The sequence below is a fragment of the Jaculus jaculus genome, chromosome 9, assembly GCF_020740685.1.
Source record: "Jaculus jaculus isolate mJacJac1 chromosome 9, mJacJac1.mat.Y.cur, whole genome shotgun sequence".
Lineage (NCBI taxonomy): Eukaryota > Metazoa > Chordata > Mammalia > Rodentia > Dipodidae > Jaculus > Jaculus jaculus.
The window spans coordinates 19,370,475-19,385,878 of record NC_059110.1 but is presented as its reverse complement, the minus strand read 5'-3'; the positions used below and the strand labels follow the sequence as shown (position 1 = coordinate 19,385,878).

The 15,404-nt window shown below is 42.7% G+C and overlaps 1 protein-coding gene across 3 annotated transcripts in view; it reads left to right on the top strand.

Annotated features, from left to right (window-relative positions):
* Positions 1–14,429, top strand: part of Grm1 (glutamate metabotropic receptor 1) — a 426,514-nt gene extending 412,085 nt beyond the window's left edge. The window contains exons 9-10 of one of the 3 annotated variants that reach the window (XM_004651143.2): positions 3,671–3,755; positions 11,929–12,062. In XM_004651143.2, coding sequence (XP_004651200.1) covers positions 3,671–3,731 — 61 coding nt within the window. In that variant the 3' untranslated portion in view covers positions 3,732–3,755; positions 11,929–12,062. Of the gene's footprint in view, positions 1–3,670; positions 3,756–11,928 lie in introns of all 3 variants that reach the window. The other 2 variants (XM_004651144.2, XM_004651140.2) reach the window with 2 other exon arrangements.
* Positions 14,430–15,404: the final 975 nt, after the last annotated feature.

The following is a 15,404-nucleotide window of genomic DNA, read 5'->3' as shown; positions in this document are numbered from 1 at the left end:
TATATACCTATCCACATATCCATCTGTTTCTCTTATTTGCCATGTTGTATCACACAGAGAGGCATACCCAGAACAAAACCAGTCCTTCCAGTTGTTGGCACAGCTTCCATTCTGTGTCTTGCACATTTATAACCCACAGGCCACCATGGGAAGGGGTCTCCAGCCACTCTTCGGGCAAGTGCCATGGGGGAATGAGAATTTGTCTTCTCCTCCTCCCATGTGTTTCTTCCCCTTCTCATGTTAGAGAGCTGAGCCCCAGGGCACTACTGTAGGGATATCAGAAGCATCTGGATCAGGGATGGGCAAGAGGCTCACCCCTGCCCAGTGACCTGCCAAATGGCAGCTGCATTGCCTGTCAAGGGAGACATGGCTGCTGTCATTCATATCATCTAGAAGCTTCTCGGCATATGTACCAGACCTTGATCTTTCTGGGGATTATGCCCATAATCTCTACAGTGGTGTGTGGTGGTGGTTCCAGGGCAGGAACAAGTACTGGGGGGGGGGGGGCTGGAGCGCTGGGACCTAAAGAGCAGGGGAACAGATAGCCAAGAATCTGCTCAAGGAAGGTGGGGAAGCTGGACATGGGACCATTTGTGTGTGAGCTGATTCCCCTGGGATATGTTCTTATTTTCCCATAGCTTACAAAAAAAAAAAAAAGCTTTAAAAAATAGGTAATGATGAAATTAAGCAAATTAAGTGAAATTTAATTAGCTAGATTCTATTTAATTATGTAAGTAGAAAAATTAATAGAATTTGAAAAGGTTAACCACAGAATGCTAAACATCATGGACAGAGTGGCGTAGATCTGTGTATCGGTTACAGGCGCCTGAGGCCAGACTTATCACAGCCCTCAATACCACTTGACCAGGTCCCAGATAGACATTTCCTTTAAATACAATGAATTAGAAAAGTCAAAATGATGCAGGAAGTTATATAAAGACAAAAGCAAGTGCTTCACAAATGCTTTCTACATTCACAAAAGATGGAGCTTTGGTGAAAATTTTAAAGTTTTAAAGGGTCTTTTCCTTTATAATTTATACTTTCATACATGCTCTGGTTCCACTTACCTCTGTGCTCATCATTATTTCTTTAATGGCCTTTGTCATTCATTTTTGGGGACATATTGAATTTCAGGGACATCTCCACTTTGGCAAGTTTGGCAGCAAACACTGTTCATCTAACATTCTTAAATAAATGGATCATTGCAGTACTGATAAAGTTACTCCAAGTTGTTACAAGTTATTTCTCAGTGAGGATTTCAAGTAGCTAGGTCCAACATGTACTCTTAAATGGATTCTGAATGGTTTAAACTTGATAGAAACGTACATACTGATAAGTTTTTTTTCCTTCTGTCATATTCAACTCTGCTATGGAAAACTCCTCTCCCACCTTATAAATTCAGATCAGATCCAGTGCTTCCAAGTATTGAGAAGCTGTTACAGACTGTTCTGATTTGAAATTCCAAACTTACTGCTCTCTTTCCCAGCACCTGTCAGGAAATAAAGGCTCAGTATGGGAAGGTCCATAGTACTCAATTCTTACAACATCTCCTCCCCACCTCCTCCTCTTTAAAAAAAAACATATTTCATTTTGTTTATTTGAGAAAGAGATAGTCAGGCAGATAGAGACAGAATAGGCATACCAGGTCATCTAGCCACTGCAAATGAACTCCAGACACACATGCCATCTTGTACATCTGGCTTTATGGAGGTACTGGGAAATCGAACCTGGATCCTTTGGATTTGCAGACAAGCGCTTAGCCACTAAGCCACCTCTTCAGTCCACTCCTCCTCTTTGTGAGTTTCCACACCTCTGTTTTGATGGGCAAAGCAAGTTCCCTGGTCTTCTTCTGGATAATCCTGCATATTGTTGTGGTCTTTGAGGTCAACAGTCAAATAAAATCCCAGAGAGAACATTTGAGTTCTCTGAGGACTATCTAGAGGGAACTACAGCCTCAGGGTTTCCTAATGTGAGAACTTTCCCCAAAACCTAAGCAGCCTCATCTGGCCACCTGCAGCGTGCACTGATTGCACACCTGTAGGTTCTCATGCTTTAAAGTCTTTTAAGATAGCAAGGCAGAGTTTTCCCACCATTTTTGAAGTACTCCTAGACTCACGGGGAAAGCATTCATCCCAATTTCAGCAAATGATGGAAATCACAGCTCCTCACAGTTGCCCCATCAGCCTTGCCATATCTAGCCAGTGTTCTCCTTCACCAAAATGACACAGAGGATAGATCATCCTGTGTGCTGTGTAATGAATAATCAGCCAGAGGATCCAGTGATGTTCCCCTTGTGGCAAATTCCTCCAAACTCAGCAGGGAACTCTCTTGACCTTCCCTCTTTCTACTCCTACATACCTTCTATCCTGTGAATGCCTAGAAATAAGCCTCTCTACCTTCCCCAGACAAGTCCTTGCGTATCTGTTCCCCTATTTGTTGGGTCCCAGACCACCCAGCCTCTCACTTCCTGCCCCTGACTAAGGATCATCACCACCATCCACTTCAAGGGTCTTGGGCACAAGCCCCAGAAAGATTAAGATCTGGTCCATACAACCCGCAGTCTCTTTTTTTTTTCTTTATTTTCCTTTATTTATTTAAGAACGACAGACAGAGAGAGAAAGACGTAGATAAATAGAGAATGGGCGCCCCAAGACCTCCAGACACTGCAAACAACCTCCAAATGCATGAGGCCCCTTGTGCATCTGGCTAACGTGGGTCCTGGAGAATCAAGCCTCAAACCAGGGTCCTTAGGCTTCACAGGCAAGCACTTAACTGCTAAGCCATCTCTCCAGCGCCTCCCCCACCACCACACACACACAGTCTCTTGTGAGAACAGTGCTTTTGTGATGTATGGGAAGTCACAAATCAATTGAAAGCCATGGTTTCAGATATAAATAGATGAACTTCCTTTAAGAGGTGTGATGGGTGGAAAGGCAGCCTACAACAGTGTAGCAGTTACCTTCTTGTTGCTGGGACAAAACACTGGACCAAAAGCAAAAATGAACTATGAAAGAAAAAAAAAAAAAGCTATGACAGGAAAGGGTTTATTTCAGGCTTATAGTCTTGGTGGGAAGTTTCATCACGACACACCAAGCATGGCAGAGCAGAGGCTGGATGTCACATCTTGTCACATCCGCTAGGAAGGAGCAGCAAGAGTGAGCAAACTAGCCCCTGGGAGAGCTGGGGTACAACTGGACTAATCAACCTCAAAATATAACCCTAGCAACACCAGCACCTCCTCCACGAAGCCTAGCTAGGGGAGGAGTGTGAAGATTCATCACAAACACATGAGACTATGGGGACAACTTTACATTCAAACTACCACAATCAGTATTGCATGAGGGGGAATAGGCAATGTATCAAAAGTGGAAAGAAATGTTCCATCTGGGAGATATTCGCACAACAGATCACCTGGGAAGGGTATGGAAGTAGTCCTACCACTATTGTCCTTAAAAGGAGCTCGGCAGTATGAAACAGCCAGCCACGCAGCCTTCCAGATAGGAATGGAGGCAGATTACACACGGAGAAAGCCTCAAAAAGAACCAGGCCAGGTACAGCCTGGCCCTGCACCAGGAGTAAGCCTCACCTGAGAGGACTAATCGCCACATTTGTCCACATGTAAGTTTAACCCATGCTCACTGGGTGTCTTTTTCTTCTTTTCAATCTTCAGGAAGAGGCAGCCAGAATTCTCGCCCAGCAGCCAGTGTCCGTCGGCACATGTACGGCTTTGAAAACCCCCACACTGCAGTGAATGTGTAAGAGAAGCTGCATGGAAAAAAAAAAAAATCTAGTGTTTTGCTCTTGCTTTCTCTCTCCTGGGTATTTCCACTTTCTAACATGGAAACCAATGTGGTGCATGCCATCAAGAATGACAAGCTCATGGACGTGCCGTGTTTGCACGACTGCCTTAATTTGATTGTCCATCGTTCTTAAAAGGACACTGTCAAGTTGTTAGTTTGGTCTTTTACTTTTTTTTCTTTCTCTCTTTTCCCTTTTTTTTTTTTTTTTGTTTGCTTATTTTATGTTTCGATGCAACACTTCTTTTTTTTCCCCCCAATCCTCAAGATTCACTTTTGTCTGGCGCTCCTACTCATGAGCTCAAAAGTGAATTCCCCCCTCCAGAACTTCCTCAGCTTCTCTTTGGCAAACAGAGCTTTTTCTTCCTTCTTTTCTTTTCTTTTTGTCTTTTTGCTCTTGTGCAAGTGTTTGAAATGCTCTTGCTTATGTTAATAGCCATAGATGGAATGTATGGAACCATTCCATATGGGTAGTTTGTGGGGGTGGGTACCAACGTTAGCCTCTGCTAGATGGCTGCCACACCTTGGGGAAGCTCGAAACTAAAAGTGTGTGAGTCCCACTTAAAAATGAATTTTAACAAAACAAAACAAAATGGAAATAATCATTTTCCCAACATTTTGAGTGACTTTTATCAGATATCCACATCTGATAAAAACTCATTGCATGTTTGGGCCAATTTTTGACCTTTACCTCTTGACAGTGTCTCTTTAAGTTAACCAAAGAACATAGACCATGTTCACTTCATTGTGCACGAGTCTGTGGTCATTTTCAGCTGTTCCTTTACAGCCCTTCAAAGTCCTGGGAGAGTCAAAGGTACACATTCCTGCAGCAGGAGGGAGCCCGCTGATGAAGCCTGTGGCTTGACTAGCTCTTCAGAAGGAAGAGCCCAATTTGTTCAGATGTTTGCCACCAAACTGGCCGAAAAGGCTGATGAATTGGGCCATGGTGTCCCATCCCTTCAGTGTGTGGCCTGCCTTTCTGCTACTCACCTTAGAGGCCTAAATACAAACCGTGTTTTCCCCTCCAGATCATCTACACCCTTAGAGGGGAAAGCCAGCAGGCATGCCAGTGCGTGGTGTTGGAAGGCTCTGCTAGAACTCCTGTGGCGTAGTGGGATGCCTTCTCTCTCCTTCTCCCAAGCCCAAAGGCATTTTGAGTGTTCCTTGCATCGTGGGGCTAGTCTGACCAAGGACATGGCAAGGAGATCCTAATTGTGATAGCTGCTGGCTGCCTGTCAAAAGGGATTGATGGGAATGGGTGGATGTGTTTGTCCTGCCATGACAGGAGGGCCAGGGAGAAAGCGAAATCCACTGACATTTGGTGACTTAAAGGTGAGTTTCCAAAATCAAAAGTAAAAGCCAAATGCTGTACTTCCTTAGTGGTGACATTTAAAAAATAATAATGATGCAAAGTGAACAGGTTGGTTGTCAAGAACTTTTACAACTGAGTCTCTTGAAGCTTCCCTTCTTAACAAAACAATGAATCAGAAGGAGATCAGTATTTTTAATTCTGAGTCCCATAGATTTATACTAGGTATTTTAATCATGTTTGTTCCTGCAAATATTATTTTTTCAAAAAAGATATATTCTTTCTGTGACCTTAGGTTCCCACTGTTTTTGTGAGCAGCGAGGCGAAGGAATTAGCATTAACTATGAACAGGATCTTTATGGCTTACTTACAACTCTCCTCTGAGAAATGATCCACACAGAGCAATGTAACTGCCCTATATTTGCTGGACAAACTGTGAGGACTTCATGTTCAGCCAGTAGATGTCAGGTGACTGTCAGTTGAAATGATGTCTAGTGTCAGGAAGTATATAAGCTATGAAGAGATTTGGCTTGAACTCCTTCAAAAGGAATATAACTTAAAGGAATATAACCTAGACTCTCCTATGCTTCCTAAAGGTCTATAATTACATGTGATATACCTATGCTAACGTAATATACTGGTAGAGTGCCAACACAGCATCTTAAGTTTGGGTGTTTTTGGTCCATCTGTAAATCATAGGTTGCACCAAAGGTCATTTAAATCTATATTGGAAAAGAGTTTAGTAGCTATCAGAATTCTGCTCTGGTTTATAACTGATTTGACAATTTTCTCAGAACCTATGATCAGGAAAAAGGTTCTGGATGTTTCTATCCTTCATTGACTTTGATGAAATAACTAAACCTGAGGAGGTCTTTTGTACTCATTGGATCATTAAATAAATCACTAGGCTGAGCTGGAGAGATGGCTTAGTGGTTAAGCACTTGCCTGTGAAGCCTAAGGACCCTGGTTCAAGTCTCAATTCCCCAGGACCCACATTAGCCAGATGCACAGGGGGGCGCATGCATCTGGAGTTTGTTTGCAGTAGCTGGAGGCCCTGGTGTGCCCATTCTCTCTCTCTCTCTCTCTCTGTTGCTCTCAAATACATAAAAAATAAACAAAAAATTAAAACAATCATAATGCTATGCGAAGGCAAAGATATTTCTTGTGTGTGTTTATCTCTGGTTCTATATAATATAGTTTGAAGATCTAAAATGTAATTGATCTAAATGTAACAAAAAATCATATACTTTGACTTTATATATTGCAAATTTCATCAAGCTAAGGGATCTCTGACAAATTAAAGTCAAGATTGAATCAGAAGTATAAAGGATGAAATTCACAATGCTATTTAAGATTAAATACCAACAGAAACTATTGATTGACTTCTCATATAATAAGAATCCAAATTGTCTTCAAAAACGTTTTCAGATTCCCTACCTTACAAGTATATAAGAATACAATTATCTTCAAAAATGTATTCAGAGATTGCCTACCTTACAAGTAGTGGTAAATCAAAAAGGCAAGAGATTTTAATGATGTTCAGGTAGTCCTTTAGGTTTGAGAACCAATATTAAATATGCAGACTTTTCTGGTATGTTCTCAAAAAGTGGAACTGGAGTCAGTCAGTATGGAAGACTAACTTGGGATTGCCCAGGGAGAAAAAAGTCTGACTCAAATGGTTTCAAATAGTTCTTATGCCCAAGAATCTGTAACAACTACCTCCAAGATGGCATTCTGATGCCAGCTAGCTGTCATGCAGGGAGATTAGAGTATTTGAACAGCTCTGTCCTTAGCATTCCCTTGGGCCAGGCTTGAAGGATTAGTATCACACCCAATTGCAACAATAGCCACAGTATGCTGCCCCAGTGCTGATAGCTTGTGGCTCCTGCTCTCGGTGAGCCAGTTTCCTCCACATTGAAATGCCATACCATTTCCTGATTCTAATCCCTTTCAGTTCCCAAAAGAGCATCTCCTTTTCCTGTCAGCATGGTCGTGCCTTGCCCATGTCTCTCTGTACACCATTGTGGAGAATCTCTTAAGCAAAAACTTGTATTCATAACGGAGACAGGTGTTGCATAAACCTCCCCATCAGGTAGCATGTGCAAGATGCTTGCTACTTGATCCCTAAAACCCACTTACTGTCCTTTCCATGTTAAATGCTCACTAGATTACAGAGCAGTGAATTCTGCAGAGGAAACCAATAAAACAGACACCATCACTCTGAATGCCAACAATAGAGTGATCTGTTTTCACCACCCACTCTCAAATAGTCACCAGAGTGATGAAATACTGGGATTGTGACACTTACCTAATAAAAGAAAGATCAAAGCAAACCCTGAACCCTTTGATGTTAGGATTGCACAGACAAACTTGCCAGCCTCACTTATGATAACTATGCATCACCCTGCCCATCTCCAGTTTCTCTAAGTCTACTGGCCACTTTGCTCCATGATTTTAGGATCAATAAATATATATAGCTATATGATGGGCTGGCGGGATGTCTTAGAGATTAAGGAGTGTGCTTGCAAAGCCAAAAGACCCAGGTTTGATTCCCTAGAAACCAAGTTAGCCAGATGCACAAGGGGACACACACATCTGGAGTTTGCCCTGGCTGGAGGTCCTGCTGCACCCTCTCTCTCTCTCTCCCCCTCTTTGTCTGTCAAATAAATAGATAAAAATAAAATATTTAAAAATATATATCTAGCTACCTGAGATAGTGATTCCAACAGTACAATATTTTGTTTTCAAATAGGTAGTGATCTTGGGCCTGAGCTCTGGCTTTGAAGTTAAAACAAGATGAGGGTGTTATGTAACTATTATGTTGGAGTTTGCCCAACTATATTGCTTAAACAAAAGAACAAATGAACTGATGCTAGAGCTGAGCATGTTAAAGTTATATGGAATTAAACAGGGATCTTATTTCATACTGATACTATGTCTTTATAACAAATTTATTCCTTTGGGATATTCCATATTTTATATATTTTTCTCTTCTTTTTTTAAAAACCTTTTTATGAGAGAAAGAGATAAAGCAAGAGAGGGAGAGAGAGAGAATTGGTGTGCCAGGACTCCCAGCTATTGCAATCAAACTCCAGATGCATGTGGCATCTCATGCACATGCATGACCTTGTATCCCCATATGCATCTGGCTTACGTGGGACCTGGGGAATTGAATATGGGTTCTTAGGCTTGGCAGGCAAGTGCCTTGACTACTAAGCCATCTCTCCACACCTACTTTTCTCTTCATAACATGAATGTGTCCCCACTCTTCAAATAAGATGCTCCCTTTTCACAACAAAACTGTCAGTGATTGAGTCTTTGCCTGAACCAAAGTGATTATCTTCTTTAGTGGCCACTGGAATACAGAAGACAACAGAAGCTCAGAATTTCATTTCATTTGTATACAAGAGAAGAATTCATCACAATACCATCCATATGCATTTAAAACCAGTGGTGCATAATTTACATTGAAATTATGCTAATTCAGGCTATAAACAAGGCTTAATGAATGTGTAGATTCATGAAACATCTAGGTTGTTCATGGACCCATAGATGAGAAATCCCAAAGGACCAAAGTTTATATATTGCGCTGCAATTTCTATGCAGTGTTGCATTTTCCCTACTAGCTCTGGGTTTTAAGAAGCAATTTATTTTGTCCTTGAAATAAAAAGACTAGTCAAACTTTTTTTTTTAATCCAATAAATGCCCCAGGGCATGAGAACTGTTTCCTAATTAGATAGGACTTTTCAGCAAATCTAGAACAGGACTCTGAGGAGAGGGAGAGACACTAATTTTGATAGTGATAGCGAAAATCTCCCACGATGGGGATAAAAGTCAGACTCAACTAAAACATAACTACATAATGATTATATATACCTTCCAGATCATCAATAATGAGCTAACTTACTGGGGAAGATTCGTAAATGTTTTACGGGATGCTAAGCCTGGTCCTTGAACTAAAGACAAACTCTCAAGGAACCTGTAGTTTTCTCTCTCTCTCTCTCTCTCTCTCTCTCTCTCTCTTTCTCTATCTCTCTCTCTCTCTCACATACACACACATACAATATCTACATATTCAATACTCTGATAATAGTTTACTTTAATTATTTCATTAATGAAAATTTTAGGATAGGCATTTAGGGAAGAAAAATGTTTTCTCATTGCAGTTGTCAGTGATGTAAACTGTATCAGGACTCTGAAGTCATATTTAAGGAAGGTAAGAATAAATTTGACATATTCTGGGAGAGCCATGTTAAATATCTAGAGGGGAGTAGGAGTTCAAAGAGATGGAAATGGGAACTTACCAAAGTTTTAACTAAAGAGGAGGAGCTGTAATTATGAGTTTTCCCTTGATGGCATAGTTGGTTGTGTTTGTCAGAGGCATCACCATCTTGCTATTCAATTTTTCTACTCAGAAGAGAGACAGCTATCCTAACAGAGTATAGAAGTTCACAAATCAAAAATTCAGCATTTATCAACATTTCTACACTAGGTAATAAGTATATTTTTGACGGAAATACTAATTGATGCAATACTTTGGAGATAACATTTTTCTTAGATCACCAGATATATGAAGGCCTTTACCCTAAATAATGATGTCTACATTGTAGCTGTCATGTCTATTTTAGAGCCTTCAGATCCAGAACTTTCTGTTTACACTGAACATCACATGTTCTGGATAGATCTCTATTTGGCTCACTTCACTTTTCAGGACTTTAAAATATGAAACATCTCACATTGCCCTTATCATAAATTTGACAATCACATATAATGTTTGACATTCTTATATTTAAAAATAATTAAATAAATCATTGTGCCAATTAACAATCATTTCTTCCTTTTTTCCAAACAACACACAATGACATAGAATAGTCTATTTCACACCTCCACTAAGTAAATAATTGCTCATTTAACTATTCCTTTCAATTTGACAACCACATTCTCAATATGCTACTTTCCCTATTGTTTTGAGGGCTACCGAGGTAAAAGAAAACATTTAAAAAGCAGACGAATAATAAGGTTCTTATTAATAGATTGCTATGGTAAGTTACAACCACCTGCTGAATGGTGAACAGTAAGTAAGGTGAGCCCAAAAGCAGGACTTAAGTTGTTGCAGTTTGCAGACTAGAATTGGTGGCATGGAACGGTTCCCTATTTCATCTTCAGGGCGACTCTCTGCTTGGTTAGTTTTATGTGGGCCTCATGAAGATGAAGGTGGACATGTGAATACTCCATTACCATGACAAAATATCCGAGGAAGAAAGTTTAGCTCTTAGTGTTGGAGGTTTCAGCCTGTGGTAAGCTGGTTCGGTGTCTCTGGGCCTGTGTAGTAAGGCAGAACATCACGGAGAGAGCACAGGGTGGACCAAAGCTACTCAGCTAACCACCATGGCCTGTAAGCAGGCGGTGGGGGGAGGCTGATCAAGCCACTTCTATAAGAACCCGGGCAGTCATTGAGTTATAAGTGGATTAGTCTTTTATGAGTTTAGAGCTCTTGTGAGCCAGTCATGTCCAACAGTGTCATCCCGAGCGCTGCTAAACTGGGGACCAAGCCTTCCATAAAAGAGATGTGTTGGGGGATGGCTTCAATCCAGAAACATGCAGGAGTTCTCGGATCCCTGTTTGCCAAGGTTTAGTGAACAAAAGCCCAGGCAGGGGGATTTGCTTGGTGACTGCTCCTTTGTTTGGATTTTAATGTCATCTCCTTTTTAAAGCAAAATCTGTTGGAATACAGCAGCAAGCTGTGAACATTTGTGTTTGTTGGGATATTTATCTCTTTCCAGTCTGTATCTTTCAAGCATACCTACTTGAGTATTCTCTGGGTGAGAACCTGAAAAGCTGTGAACAAGGGCCTTTATATGATTTGCCATCCATTGTACGTGTTAGGAATAAGGTTTTGAAATCAGAAATAGAAAAGAAATGCAAAATTTATGTTGCTAATGTATCCTGAGTTTTTTTCTGTCATCTGACTTTCCATCCTTTGCACAGGGATCATGCACATGGTCATGCCTTCCTCTCTGAGAAGAACCACAGAGCTTTTCTACTTCACAGCCCCATAGGACCAGTGGAATGTCCTATGTGGACCTTAACTTGTCTCAAAGACTTAACTTCACTGTGTTTCTTCGTCTGTGTGTAGCTGAGAGTTTGTGTTTGTTTGTTTGTTTGCTTGTTTGTTTTTTCGAGGTAGGGTCTCACTCTACCCCAGGCTCACCTGGAATTCACTATGTAGTATCAGGGTGGTCTCGAACTGGCGGTGATCCTCTTACCCCTGCCTCCTGAGTGCTGGGGTTAGAGGTGTACGCCACCACACCTGGCTTGAGGTTTTTTTTTTTTATTTTTTATTTTTTTTATTTTTTTTTTCTCCTACCAGTTTGAGCCTCATTCACAGGTTTGCAATGAGAAAGTTTAATTATCCACCATTTGTTAACAATCTTATTAGTTGTTATTATTGGGGGGCAATTTTATTACTAGAGGTGTGTGTGTGTGTGTGTGTGTGTGTGTGTGTGTGTGTGTGTGCTTTGCAGGGTGTGTGTAGAGGGATGGACTCTGTGAAACCATAGACTTAGATGAAAATAGCTATTTCTACCACAGACTGGCTTTTCTAGCCAACGACCTTTCTCCCCGTCCACACTTCCTTCCTTGGCCTGGCTAGAATGCCTGCCTATAGAGGCAGCCAGTGGTCACTTCTGTTTTCCAGACAGGGGAAGCTGGGAGGTGGAGGGTGTTGTTAAATGGCACTGAGCTGGGCCTGATGGGAATCAGATGCATTTTCTGCTATGCACAGTCCATCTGTAAATCAAGCCATCTCTGTTTCGTTTGCAGTTCTAACGGCAAGTCTGTGTCATGGTCTGAACCAGGTGGACGACAGGCGCCCCAGGGGCAGCACGTGTGGCATCGCCTCTCTGTGCACGTGAAGACCAACGAGACGGCCTGCAACCAAACGGCCGTCATCAAACCCCTCACTAAAAGTCACCAGGGCTCTGGCAAGAGCCTGACCTTTTCCGATGCCAGCACCAAGACCCTTTACAACGTGGAAGAGGAGGACGATGCCCAGCCATCCCGCTTCAGCCCCCCAGGCAGCCCTTCCATGGTGGTGCACCGACGTGGGCCATCTGCGGTCACCACGCCACCCCTGCCGCCCCACCTGACCACAGAGGAGACCCCTCTCTTCCTGGCCGACCAAGCCACCCCCAAGGGCTTGTCCCCTCCCCTCCCGCAGCAGCCGCATCCCCAGCCCCAGCATCCGCAGCAACAGACGTCCCTGCTGGACCAGCTGCAGGGAGTGGTCAGCAAATTCAGCACTGACCTCCCGGACTTGCATGCGGTGCTGGCAGGCCCCGGGGGTCCCGGGAACGGGCTGAGGTCTCTGTACCCGCCCCCGCCACCCCCACAGCACCTGCAGATGCTGCCCCTGCAGCTGAGCACCTTCGGGGAGGAGCCCGTGTCCCCGCCGGCCGACGAGGACGAGGACGACAGCGAGAGGTTTAAGCTGCTGCAGGAGTTCGTGAACGAGCGCGAAGGGAACACCGAGGACGACGAGCCCGAGGACGAGGACGAGGAGGACGGGCCGGCCGCCAGCAAGCTGACCCCGGAGGCTTCACCTGCCCTGACGCCTCCGTCGCCTTTCCGAGACTCGGTGGCCTCGGGCAGCTCCGTACCCAGCTCCCCCGTGTCCGAGTCGGTGCTCTGCACCCCGCCCAACGTGTCCTACGCCTCGGTCATCCTGAGGGACTACAAGCAAAGCTCGTCCACCCTGTAGGGAGGTGGTGTCCCCATGAAGAAGCCAGATAGCCACAGGGCTCCGACCTCCCTCCTGACGGGTGCAGCAAAGCCCGGGCTTGGAAGGCAAGGCCACCCCTGCTGGGCAAGAGGGAGGGAACCAAGGTCGCTGCCACCTTAAGGACGGAGAGGCGAGATGGCAAACAAACAGTGGTCCAGGCCAACACGGGTGACTCCTGAATTATTCAAAAGCTTTGTCTAGGAAGAAAGGGAATTATGATAAAGCACAATTCCATGTGGTATGTAACGTCTATTGCAAAAAAAAAAGAATATATATATATATATATAAAACAAAAAATGAAATCAACAAAATAATCTCTTTTTTTGCACATTCGTGCACACATATATCCACCCACTCACCCTTGCACTAGCTGGAAGGGGGCCGGCTCCTGTGGTCATGGCAGTTGAATCATTACTTCATATTATGACAAACTAAGGATGAGAGAACAAGTTCGAAGTGGGGACAGGACAAAGGTCCTTCTCCATGTCGGGCCTGCAGACGCAGCGTCCTTGGGAGAGTGACCTCAAAGTCGGGCCTCCCCTTCACCCCAGAAGTGGTGCAGGTCCAGCCTGAGGTCACACTGGGAGACAGATGTGAACGCGGGAAGAGCAGAGTAAGAACAAGATGGCCACCAGAGCACCCCTCCTGGAAAATACTAAGGAGAAAGCAAACCCATCCATCAACAGGGGCCCTCGAGTAAAATTAGCACTTGGCTCCCCGTGTTCTGTACTTGCTTATGAACGGTGATTTTTGGAAAAAGCACGATCGATTACTGTGAGAGCTGCAGTGACCTTTAATGGATTCACTTGCATTTGTGCCAAAGGGACTCTACTGCCCTTCAGAGAACGAGGACTCGCCATGTGGCAAAAATGTTTCCTTCCTTTTACTGTAGCAAATAAAATCAGCCAATCAGACATCTAAGGTTCAGTATGTGTACAACGTGGTGCCATTGTTTCTCCTGTGTCCTACGGAAACAAACCTAACTTTGAACCTAATGGCGTACTCATAGCAACTATTACTGGTTTAAATGACAAGAAATTCCTATTGTCACTGGCGTCCCCGTAACTAACAAGTGATTGTGTTCTCTGTGTCCATGTATACGTGTGATTCTACAATCTGTGCCATGTAATGTCAACCTAACTGCAAATAGAAGACTGTCTTTTGGATATAGCGTAAATATTTTTTATGTTCCGATAATGTTTTATACATCCTGGTCCCCAGTGTCCATGGAAACTCTTGGAAGGTTTGAGGACTGAGGTCCAGGGTTCCTCACATGCAGCTCAGACGGAAATTTCTCTTCTATGAGGGAATGTATTTTTCAGCTATTCTGTGGTGTGTGGGAATGTTATTGATGAAGTGGTGTGATGATTTGTTATACTAAAAACGGTCACAAAAACCGTGGGCGACAATAAAAAGTACATTTTGTAAACTTGCACACATCGTTATTAAAGTGTAAGAATGAAAAGATGGTATTTAGATGACTTCAGGTTCAGATTAAAAAAAAAAAACTTTCCACTGCTAGGTGAGTTTGATGGTCTAGCATGCAGTAACAAAAAGTTTGGTCATAATTTCTCAAATGTTTATTCATCAGTCACATTTTGCCTTTTTATTTTCATGTCCTTTAATTTGTATATTTTTGTCACTGTATGTTTTCTTTCTAATCCTCTCATTTGCTGTATTGTCTTGTCCATGTGCATGTGATTGCATTACAACATCTTGACCTTCCATTTTTATCCTCAAGAAAAGAATTTTCCTCACTGTTTTTCATTTTTTTTCTATTGGCTATGTGTCGAGTTCTATCCCTTTAAGTACCCTTGTGTGTATCTGTGTTCAGCCATATTTGAAATGCTTGCATCATGTAGAAATTGCTCACTCCACAGTCAGAAAGCCTCTCAGAATCTTTAAATACTCATGGCATCATTTGCTCAGAATTTAACAATTTCAGTTTCAGAATTCTGTGTTTCTTATATCTCACCATATTGTACTGTCCATTTTAGTCTGTTGTGTGCCAAAAACAAACCAACTATCAGTTCTTTAAAAATTACCTTTAAACACCTTTGTGGTAAAGACCTCAGGACTGAAATGTGAATTTCAAGTTCCGTGTTTTCATGGAAAGAAAACAGAATAAGGAAAATAGATGGCTCCTGCATTGCATGCATGGATTTCTACTAATTGGCAACCTAACAATAGAGCACATACCATCTCCTTTGTTCTTTTGCTCTTGAGGCCATTGACATGTGCCCTCCATGATGCCAAAACTTGTGCATTCAGATACGTTACACGTCAGAACACATGAGGAAATAGTTCCTATTCAAATATTGTGAGGTGTGAGTTTGTTCTGAGATTTTTGGTCTGACACATTTGGTTGAACCCATTCAACTCTAACTGCAGTGCTTCTCTGAATGTCTACTATCATGACTACAAATTTTCTTGAATCAATATATTAACTCATGTCATAATTATTCAAAAGTCAAGATGGGCCCATGTATACCCTATGTCTAAAGGACAAAATCTCTTC